This window comes from Arabidopsis lyrata, assembly GCF_000004255.2.
Source record: "Arabidopsis lyrata subsp. lyrata unplaced genomic scaffold ARALYscaffold_3, whole genome shotgun sequence".
In the NCBI taxonomy this organism is placed as follows: Eukaryota; Viridiplantae; Streptophyta; class Magnoliopsida; order Brassicales; family Brassicaceae; genus Arabidopsis; species Arabidopsis lyrata.
The window spans coordinates 21,566,983-21,577,919 of NW_003302553.1; the positions used below are offsets into that span (position 1 = coordinate 21,566,983).

The 10,937-nt window shown below is 29.8% G+C and overlaps 1 protein-coding gene and 1 long non-coding RNA gene across 3 annotated transcripts; one reads left to right on the forward strand and one right to left on the reverse strand.

Moving 5' to 3' along the window:
• Positions 1–3,736: 3,736 nt before the first annotated feature.
• Positions 3,737–4,021, reverse strand: LOC110230030. Its single transcript, XR_002333281.1, has 2 exons — positions 3,985–4,021; positions 3,737–3,894 (listed from the first exon to the last, which is right to left on the reverse strand). It is a non-coding gene; the product is annotated as an uncharacterized LOC110230030 (long non-coding RNA).
• Positions 4,022–7,758: 3,737 nt separating this feature from the next.
• On the forward strand, positions 7,759–10,237 carry LOC9320089 (UDP-glycosyltransferase 90A1). Of its 2 annotated transcripts, XM_002883976.2 has the most exons (3): positions 7,766–8,760; positions 9,415–9,750; positions 9,878–10,237. In XM_002883976.2, the coding sequence occupies exons 1-3, from the start codon at positions 7,831–7,833 to the stop codon at positions 10,058–10,060; spliced, it is 1,449 nt and encodes a 482-aa protein (XP_002884022.1). In that variant the 5' UTR covers positions 7,766–7,830; the 3' UTR covers positions 10,061–10,237. The 2 variants fall into 2 exon arrangements, with proteins under 2 accessions (XP_020887315.1, XP_002884022.1); XM_021031656.1 differs by lacking the exon at positions 9,878–10,237 and having other exon boundaries at positions 7,759–8,760; positions 9,438–9,584.
• The last annotated feature ends 700 nt before the right edge of the window (positions 10,238–10,937 follow it).

Genomic DNA, 10,937 nt, shown 5'->3' on the forward strand with positions numbered 1-10,937 from the left:
AATAAAGTGATGTTTGTATTTTTTTTTTCTTTATCTATGTGATTTTTAAAAGAATAATTAAAATTAAGGAAATTTGATATAAAAATAATATTTTTCTCTATCTTCGTGAAAGTAAACATTTTGGTGGTTAATCAACTCTTTTTGAGTTTTGAAGTTTTTATACTTTATTTTCCAAATGAATTAGATTATGTATTCTATGTTAGGTAATTTATAAAGAATTTGTCCATCACTACCTCCACCTCCCAATTCACTGCCTGTAAATCCATTAGGATGATTGAGATAGATATTTGTTTTTTTCTCTTTTTAGCGAGATAAGTAAGACCTATATATAGCATCAGTTTCCTAACATTTTACAAATCTAGACTTATCACAAATCTAGGAAAAGTCCATTGACGAACTCAATGCACTCAGAATACTGAAATATAACCAAAATAAGAATCAAAATTAAGATCAAAATCTTAGTATATCTGGAAATTTTGGACTTAAGCGTAAATCCATAATTATTCCACTAAATATCAACAACATCAAACTGGAAATATATTTATATTCAAATCTAACCAAAGATGAATCAAAATTGAGAAGAAAATTTCAACGGCTCTTGGAAGTTTGGAATCCAACGCAAATAAGGGTATTCCACTAACATATCAACATTGAACTCATAATTCGTTATTAATTAATCTGTTAAGATTATGGTTGGATGGGTTCGATTACCCATTTAACATGTTATGTCTTTTTTTTTCCACCAAAATAACATAGCACTATGAAAATTAACTTTTATCCACCCAGTACTTAAGAACATATTTCTTCCAAAAGATTTTGTGTAAATTGACAAACAATTTATCTAATGTTATGAATATTATGTGTATTATAGGGATGCCTAATATTGGCCTATTAGTAAATTCTAGAATATTTTATATTACTTGATCTTCAAGCTAAACTCTAATATTGTATCCTTATATGTATATATCTTATATCTTATGGAATACATCAATAATAGAGAAATAATTTCCTAAATCTTTTTATTCACAACATTTATTGCACCAAAATAAAAAGAACTTTTTAACTGTCCAAAAAAATAGATGAACTAGACCAAGAGTTAAAGCCCTCTTGGCCCAATGGTTGACCAAGGGTTAATTAATGCTTCTACATCAAGAGGTCTGGGGTTCGAATCCCAGATACTGCAATTTATTAACAAATTTGCAGATTAATGGAGGCAAGTGTGCAGGAGATCTCCAGCGATGTACAATTATAGCCGTTCGCCAAGATTCTACGCAAAAAGTAAAGTGTAGCCGTTCGCCAGGATTCTATGTAGAGAGGGAAGTCTCGTCAGGTCATGTATCATTGAAGGTGTCCATTAAGAACATGAAGAAGGAAGTGTTGCCTGTCGTGGATCTAGTAAGGGTCGGAATTGTCAGTTGTAGAATCTTCTATGTAACAGTTCTCATAATTTGCAATTAATAAGTCCATACGTTAAAAAAAAATAGATGAACTAGACTACAATTTGGAAACTTTTAAATCATATACTTTAAACACACTTGGTTTAACCGAATATAGTTTTTTTAAAAAAAATTTTTAATAATATTTTAATCTGAATTATAATTATTTTATTAATTAAATTTGAATAAAGTGCCAAAAACCAATTTTAAAAGGACTAAAATTAAGAGATAAATGTTTCTTGTAAAAATTAAAAAATTAAGGTTAATATATAGAAATATTATACATCAAACTATATATATCTTGTTACCAAGTGTCACACCCGTCTCTCTCAACATTGAGACGGCGTGCTTTCACCTTACTTATCTTTTCCTCTATTCCACTTTTCTAATTCATTATTTCATATTTTTCCGAAAATCTTTTTTTTTTTTAATATTAAAACTCAATAAGTTGTCTTAAAAATAATATCATAATTAGCTGAAAACCATTGCTAGAACGTAAAAAAAAAAAAGTTTAGAAATATACGAAAATAAAGGTAAAGCCAAATAAATCAGAGGTTCCCGAAATACACGACAAGCAAGACAGACTTGCGCGACTACTCACGATTCTCACCCTGATCTCGGAAAAAGGGAAAAAGGGTGCGTAAAGAATTACTCAGTGAGAGGGTCCTTTCCGCCCACTGGAAACACGATGACGACACGATTCTACTCTTAAACAACAAACAACTATCACATAGAAAAAGACACAACATTCATATAGTTTGCATCACTATGCAAAACTATAACACAAAACTCATTCTTGCCATAGCAAGATCTCCACATCAAAACCAGGTTCGATCATCTCCCATGACCTTTGAACTTATTTAGTTCCACTGGACTCGTAAGTCTATTATTGAGCTACAAAACACCCGTCAAGTTATTCATCGTAGACTTATTTTTTTTTCATCCGATTTATAGTTTTTTCAGTCGACTTGTTTATTGATCGTAGACTTATTTCATTCTACATGGACTTATTAGTAAGGTCGATTGTTTGAACTCGAGAATTAAACTTCATTTCGTCGACTAAATTTATTTCAATCGACTTATTTTAAAACATTCAACTTATATTTAGGTTGACTAAATTTTAACATAGTCGACCTTTTAATATGTCGACTTATTTTTCTTGATTATTGATTTTATAGTTTATTCCGTTGACTTGTTTATTCTTGCTAGACTTATTTTATTTTATGTTGATTCATTAATAACTAATAAGGTGTACTTTTTGAACTATCGACTTATATTTTAGTTTTGTCAATTTAATTTTTTTCTCCATCACTTAATTGATTTTAAACATTATAGATTTTTTTGGATTGTTGATTTTTTGGAAATCGAGATAATTGATAATTTAAGTTAAAAATTAAATTTTGGTTATAAAATTATATTCATAATTAGTATGAAAAGATTTAGTGTAATTAAATGATCAGTTATCTTGATTTCAAATTATCAATTAACTTAAGTTAAGATATGTATATACAAATTGTAATTGAAGATATATATATTTTCGAAACTTTTGAATAAATTAGTAGAGATATAAAAATTAGCTTATTTATATTTTCTGATTTTTAATTATTAAAAGGGTAAAAATATAATTTTAAAATCAAAATTAGATATATCTCAAAAATTTTATAATGATGGTGTAGAGTTCAAATTTCTAGTTAGATATAAGATAAAAAGAGGGTATTTTTCAAAGTATAACTCAAAAACATGGTAGTTTTCAAAATGACCATTTCTCTGTTTCATCTAATTTAATTTCATTTACCTAAATTCTCATTCTTATGATAATACTTTTTAAAGATAAAAATCGTATAAAACTATTTATTAGAAAAATAAAAATGTGAAATCATAAACAAAAATTAGACAAAAACAAATATTTAATTCATATCAAACAATATATATGGAGTGAAGACTTATAACTTAAATTTATATAGTTAAAAATTAATATATATACTAAAGCGGAACTTATGTAATTTTAGACAGACAAAGCGGTCGTCCGGTCGACTAAACGTCATTTGAGCGCCTAGCATCTAGACGGACCTAGGCGACCAACTAGACCATTTTATAGAACACTAGTTTTAATGCACGGATTATCGCTTTAGAAACTTTGAAAAGTGTTTTCATATAGATGTCATAATTGGTTACAACACTAGTAATGGCGAGCTTGGATTCTTGCATGCAAAAAAGGTGAGCAAATGGGGGACTTGTGTCACACATTATTTTATGCACTAAATCTAGTGATATATATGTTATTTGATACGTAATCAATATTATTACTTTTTTTTATATATATAATCAATACAATAAAACTATTAAGAGTCTTTCCAGCAATGACACATCACTAAAAATGATACCCAATCAAAACATAACATTGATACAACTCATCTCTCCAGCATGCCACATCAGCTTTCCATGCCACATCATCTATCTATTAAAAAAAATACATCATTTTAAAAAGATAATCAATCAAATTAAAACATATAATACACATACTTTTTTGGGAAATTGTTAAAAATACCCCTTTTGGTGTGCCCATTTTCAAAAATGCTCCTTTTAGATGTCCATTTTCAAAAGTGCCTCTTTTTAAATCTGAAATTTTTATAAAGTTTTATTAGGTTTATAAGGTACTTATGGATTGTAACTACTACTTGAAGACTCGATCCAAATATTTATAAAGTTTTATAAGGTGTTTTTAAAGGTTTTACAAGTTATTTTAAAGGATTTTTAAGGTTTTTCAAAGGTTTTACAAGATATTTCAAAGGTTTTTAAAGGTATTTAAAATGCATTTATAAGGTATTTATAAAGTATTTATAAGATTTTAGATACATAGAAATGTAGTTTGTGTATGTTTTAATAATATTACATACATATTTGGGTAAATCTTATATTTTAAAGAGCATTTTTTATAAGGTTTTAAAAAAGGGGTATTTTTGAAAAGTGACATTGAAAAAGTGGGATTTTTACAAAAGCCCATACTTTTTTTTTAAATAATAATGATACATGGATTTCTAATTTGTTCAAAGAAAAAATAATCAAATTATAAATAAAATGAATACACATTAGCTTATGTAATGTTGACACATTAAAAATTATTATTATTATTTGACGGAATTTATCAAATATCTAAATATAAACTTTATATCTATAGTTATTTTTACATAACATAATTATATTTAAGACGTTTATAAGAAAAAAATTACTATATAACTCAACAATCAACATGTACCGATTCAGTTTACACATAATTTTTTTGATATTTACGTCTACCAAAATTTTGATTTTGTACTACTAGAATTTGTGTTTAATAATTATACTCTTAATTAAGCCACTAATCACTTTTATTACTTTATGTCTTACTAGAAGCTGATATTTCATTTAAAAAGTAAAATCAATCAAATTAAAATAAATATACACATCAGCTTTTATTAACATTAACAAAATTTATTAAATAAAATTTATAAAATATCTTAATTGGACGAATAGTTCATTTTCCTAATTGTAAGGATTTTTAAATCACTAAATAATACAAATATATATATTTAAATAAGCTTGTCTATTCCATTTTTTTGTTTGATTTGGTTCAATATTATTTTTAGATATTTCATTTTTGTAAATTATAGTCTGACTTTATAAACATAATAATGATGTTAACTGAGTATATCAAATAAAAAATAAAAAAAATTAATGATAACAAATATTTGTATTTTTATCTACGTTTATACGGTGTAATTGCGTTATAAAATAATAGTAAAGTAGTGTTTCCTTGATTTTCTGCTAACATCGAGATTTCGGTTGTGTTTTTATCGCAACTCTTCGTTAAAATATTGACGATTACTATTTTATTGACGGTTATTTTTTGGTTGAGTTATTGTAACATTTAAAATATTAGCGGTTAGTTTTTTCGGTTGTGTCTTTTTATCATAATTTTCTGTTAAAATATTGACGGTTATTTTTTTCGGTTGTGTCTTTTTATCGCAACTTTCCGTTAAAATATTGCAGTTATTTTTCTCTGTTGTATCTTTTTATCTCAACTTTCCGTTAAAATATTGACGGTTATTATTCACGGTTAAGTTTTTTTATCGCAACTCTTCGTTAAAATATTGACGGTTATTTTTTTCATTGACGGTTATTTTTCGGTTGTATATTTTTTATCGCAACTTTTCGTTAAAATATTGACGGTTACTTTATACGTTTGTGTCTTTTTATTGTAAATTTCCGTTAAAATATTGACGGTTATTTTTTCTTGGCTGTGTCTTTTTGATCGAAACTCGTCGTTAAAATAACTACGGTTACTTTTTTCGTTGACGATTATTTTTTTGTTGTCTTTTTATCGTAACTTTCCGCTAAAATATTGACAGTTACTTTTTTTGTTTTTGTCTTTCTATCGCAACTTTCCGCTAAAATATTGACGGTTATTTTTTCTCGGTTGTGTCTTTTTGATCGCAACTCTTCGTTAAAATAATTGCGGTTATATTTTTTCGTTGATAGTTCTTTTTTCGGTTGTGTCTTTTTATCGTAACTTTCCGTTAAAAATATTGACGATTACTTTTTTCGGTTATGTCATTCTATCGTAACTTTCCGTTAAAATATTGACGGTTATTTTTTCTCGGTTGTATTTTTTTTTATCGAAAATTTCTGTTAAAATATTGACGGTTATTTTTCTCGGTTGTATCTTTTTATCGCAACTCTTCGTTAAAATATTGACCGTTATTTTTTTTCGGGGATGGTTATTTTTTAGGTTGTGTCTTTTTATCGCAACTTTCCGTTAAAATATTTACTCTAACTTCTTTTCTTTTATGTTTTTTTTATCGGTACTTTGCGTTAAAATATTGACGGTTATTTTTTCTAAATTGTATTTTTTAAAATCGCATCTTTTCGTTGAAATAGTGACGGTTATTTTTTTGAGACAGTTCTATTTTTTCAATTATAGTCATATTTTTTTTCTGTTTACGGAGATGCCGCGGACAAAGGTTGTATCTTTATAGTTGCATCTATTTATTTAAAATTACGTTTTTTCACTATATTTCATTGCATTTTTTCGTCACAAGTTTTTTGTATGAATAATTGTCTATTTAAATGTTCGTGACTTCTGAACTCTAAATAATTGTCTTTCTTTCTAAGTAGTTCCCAAATTTTTGTTCTTTAACATAGATTATTTGTTTCATGATGAATCAAAAAAAAAATCTGTAACATGGCTATAAATTCTTAATTCTATAAACTATTTCTAAACATACATCATTTTAATATTAAAAAAATTCTTCCGATTTTTTATTTGACCAAAGTTTTTTGGAATGATTATAAAAAGAGAGAAGTTTTAATCAACATTAAATATAAAATTCTAATGGAGATACCGACAATTTTGTTCTTAGAATTGGACTGAGTATACAGTAACTTTTTATTTAGCTATTTATATGATAACAATAATGTCTTTTTTTAATCTTAAAGCAATATATATGGGTTGTATAGAACGAAATATTGATTCTGATTTAGCACTATTACAAAGTTCGAATATCAGAAGACATCTCCATGTGACGCTTGTGATTGGGCGCTTTAAATGTGGTAAGCGTCAAATAAACAGTTTCAAATAGTATAGTAATCCAGAAATCATCTTCATTATTAGGAATAAAGCAATAATTTCAATTCGTCACATAATGTTCAAAGAAGAAGTTTTTTTACTCAGTTAATTAATCAATACAAATTTATGAGCACGTGTATATGCTTATTTGTTTGTAATAGATGTAATTTACGTCATCAAATTTTATATCTTCTCGAATATATAATAAAATTAATATTAATTTTATATTTAAAGAACGGTGGACAAACAAATAACACCAATTCTTGGGCGTTCTTAGTCACCCACAAGTCGTGCTGAGTACCGATTTCATCCGAATTTTTGGGTTTTGACCCGCTAGATTTCTCATCTCTATATGATAACTCTTTTTTATGTATATTGTCGCTTAAAATAATTTTACATTTATGAAAGTTGTTTCAAAAGTGTTTTTAATCATAATTCTTCTTTTTTACATTTTTATTCATAAATTGTTTTAACATCTTTGGAAAATATTTACGATATAGCTTTAAAACATAGTTAATTTTATGTAATAATTCAAATTTTTGAATATATTATCATAATAATTAATTTAATACATAAACACAATCAAATATATTTGTTAAAAATGAGTTCTTCCGCGATGTCGCGGGGGTTCATAACCTAGTTATATTAAAACAAAGCCAATTTACAAAAAAATACCCCGTGGCAGAGCGCGGGTTCTTTATCTAGTATTAATTTCCTATATATAGAGACTTGCGAGCCGAACCCACATAGTATTACACATCTAAGATAACAAACAACTTATAGTTTTCCATGGCAGTCTCAGCACATCATCACGTGGTCCTCTTCCCTTACATGTCAAAAGGCCACATCATCCCTCTCCTCCAATTCGGTCGTCTCCTCCTCCGTCACCACCGCAAAGAACCAACCATCTCCTTCACCGTCACCGTCTTCACCACTCCTAAGAACCAACCTTTCATCTCAGACTTCCTCTCGGACGCGCCGGAGATCAAAGTGATTTCTCTCCCTTTCCCGGAAAACATCACCGGAATCCCTCCCGGCGTCGAGAGCACCGACAAGCTCCCTTCCATGTCACTTTACGTCCCCTTCACACGCGCCACGAAGCTTCTCCAACCTTTCTTCGAAGAAACACTCAAGAATCTTCCTCAAGTTTCTTTCATGGTCTCCGATGGATTCCTCTGGTGGACATCAGAATCCGCAGCTAAGTTCAAGATTCCTAGGTTGGTCTTTTACGGTATTAACTCTTACGCCTCTGCCGTCGTCATCTCTACTTTCCAACACAAACTCTTTACCGAACCGGAAATTAAATCTGATACCGAACCGGTCACTGTACCGAACTTTCCATGGATCCATGTTAAGAAGTGTGATCTCGACCATGTTCTTACCGATCCAAAACAATCAGGTCCAGCGCACGAACTATTCGTAGACCAAATGATTTCGACCACCACAAGCCATGGGTTTTTAGTCAATAGTTTCTACGAGCTCGAGTCAGCATTTGTTGATAACAACAATAACCACTCTGGTAGACCAAAGTCGTGGTGTGTTGGGCCACTGTGTTTGACCGATCCTCCTAAATCGAAGAGTGCTAAACCGGCTTGGATTCATTGGTTGGACCGGAAGCGAGAAGAGGGGCGTCCGGTTTTGTACGTGGCGTTTGGAACGCAGGCAGAGATATCGGACAAGCAGCTCAAGGAACTAGCTTTAGGCTTGGAAGATTCCAAGGTACGTACTAGAAATAAAGGTCATAAATAATAAGTAATTATGTGTAGTCCATACCACATGAAATTTATTGAATCGTTCAAGGAGGTTTTCAGACATTAATTAGGTGTTATATTTTAGTTTAAGACATTGTGTCGGCCACGAGAGCTAGGGCGTCCAAACTCTATGTTTAATACTCTTAATCTTTACTTATATTCTTTTTTTTTTTTTTTGGTAACAAACTTATTTATCTTTAGTCTTTACCAACCAATACTTAACATTTTCACTATTATTTAAAACTTTGTTTTCTCTATCTTTTTTTAGTCGAAAACTTTGGTTTTCTCTATCATTTTATTTTATTTTAATCTTATATGACAGATTTTGACCATATTTCATTTTATTTTAATATTGAAATTGGGGAGCCATGTCCATGACATAATGACTTTAATTACTTTAATGACATAATGACTTTAATATTGAAATGATATAATGACTTTAACTACGCAAGTTGTTTTCTACCGTTACGTTACGTTTTCCGTCGACCTAAATACATGGTCTAGAATGGATCGGAAAACTATACAATAAGTTAACTATTACAAGTTAGGCATTATTGTGAGGTATGCACATGTCGAGTCAATAATAAGTGTTTCATATCATGACGTATTTAATTCCTTAAAGGTGAACTTTCTGTGGGTCACTAGAAAAGACGTGGAAGAGACTATTGGAGAAGGATTCAACGATAGAATAAGAGAGAGTGGGATGATAGTGAGAGATTGGGTGGACCAATGGGAGATATTGTCACATGAAAGTGTCAAAGGATTTTTGAGCCATTGTGGATGGAATTCAGCTCAAGAGAGCATATGCGTTGGGGTCCCATTGCTGGCTTGGCCGATGATGGCCGACCAACCGCTCAATGCGAAGATGGTTGTGGAGGAGATCAAGGTCGGAGTAAGAGTTGAAACGGAAGATGGGAGTGTAAAAGGTTTCGTGACAAGAGAGGAACTAAGTCGAAAGGTATCGAGAACAACATGAATGTTTTATTTTATTTTTATCAGTGAATATGAAATATTGTTACACTAATTTTTATGGTAACTAACCACGTTTTGGGTTTTCAAGTCTTACAAATATTTTAATTTTACAGGTTAAAGAACTAATGGAAGGAAAAACGGGAAAAACCGCAAGAAAAAATGTGAAAGAATACTCAAAAATGGCAAAAGCAGCTTTGGTCGAAGGGACTGGTTCGTCTTGGAAGAATTTAGATTTGCTTCTTAAGGAGTTGTGCAAGAGTAAAGAGCCAAACGGTGCGTATAAGTTGAGTGACTGAGGATTGCTGGATTGGATAACTGAACCTGGTTTAGACCAAAACCAATATTCATTATGTATGTTATTTGATCTTCAATAAATTGGTTTAGTTGAAAAGTTGATTAAGACCATCTAAACCGGTGGAATAATGAACTGATCTTTAATAATTGACTTTTTATTCGATGGTTTTGACGATAAATGACTAAACCAGTCTCATGGCATTATGGGGATAACTTCAACGTGCTGGTTTAGCACGGTACAAACATCAGCATTGTGAATTCCAATCTTGTCTGGTCCTCTTCCAAAAATTTAAGACATATTACTATTAGTAAAGAGTTTCAACTTTCAACCATTGATCAGGATATAATTAATTCGAATCACGACACAAAATCCACTAAAAAAAATATAGATTACTCATTTAGTTTTTGACTCTCACGATATCTTATATATTGTTCTTTGTGTTTTTCGTTTGATGGAAATGCCAACACAAAGTAGTTAGCAACTCCAAAATGGCGAAACGATGGTATTTGACTATTTGTTATAAAATTGGACCAAAAGGATTGATATTTCGGGGGTTATCTTTTATCTTTTTTTTTTTTTTCCTTTTTGGACAAACGGGGGTAATCTTTTATCTAGTCTAATGCACATACTATTGTAAATTCTCTATACTAATTGAAATTTTTTATAACACTCTACACATCTTCAATAGTAAAAATATTTGATTTTTAAGAACTTTAAAAGTTAGTGTAGACAGTAGACACCAAGGACAAACATTGATAACATTGCCTCTTGACCAAAAACAAATATTGACAAAAGGAAAACTAAAACCCCTACAAAGAGAGGAGGTCAACACGTGAGTAAGAGTAGGTGCAATGTGTCGTTTCTTCTTTTACATTCTT

Bases quoted from the DNA above. Each gene is read 5' to 3' on its own strand.
- LOC9320089 (XM_002883976.2), top strand. From the start codon at position 7,831: ATGGCAGTCTCAGCACATCATCACGTGGTCCTCTTCCCTTACATGTCA. The intron at 8,761-9,414 runs GTACGTACTAGA...AATTCCTTAAAG, and splicing joins TAGGCTTGGAAGATTCCAAG to GTGAACTTTCTGTGGGTCAC. The intron at 9,751-9,877 runs GTATCGAGAACA...TTAATTTTACAG, and splicing joins GAGAGGAACTAAGTCGAAAG to GTTAAAGAACTAATGGAAGG.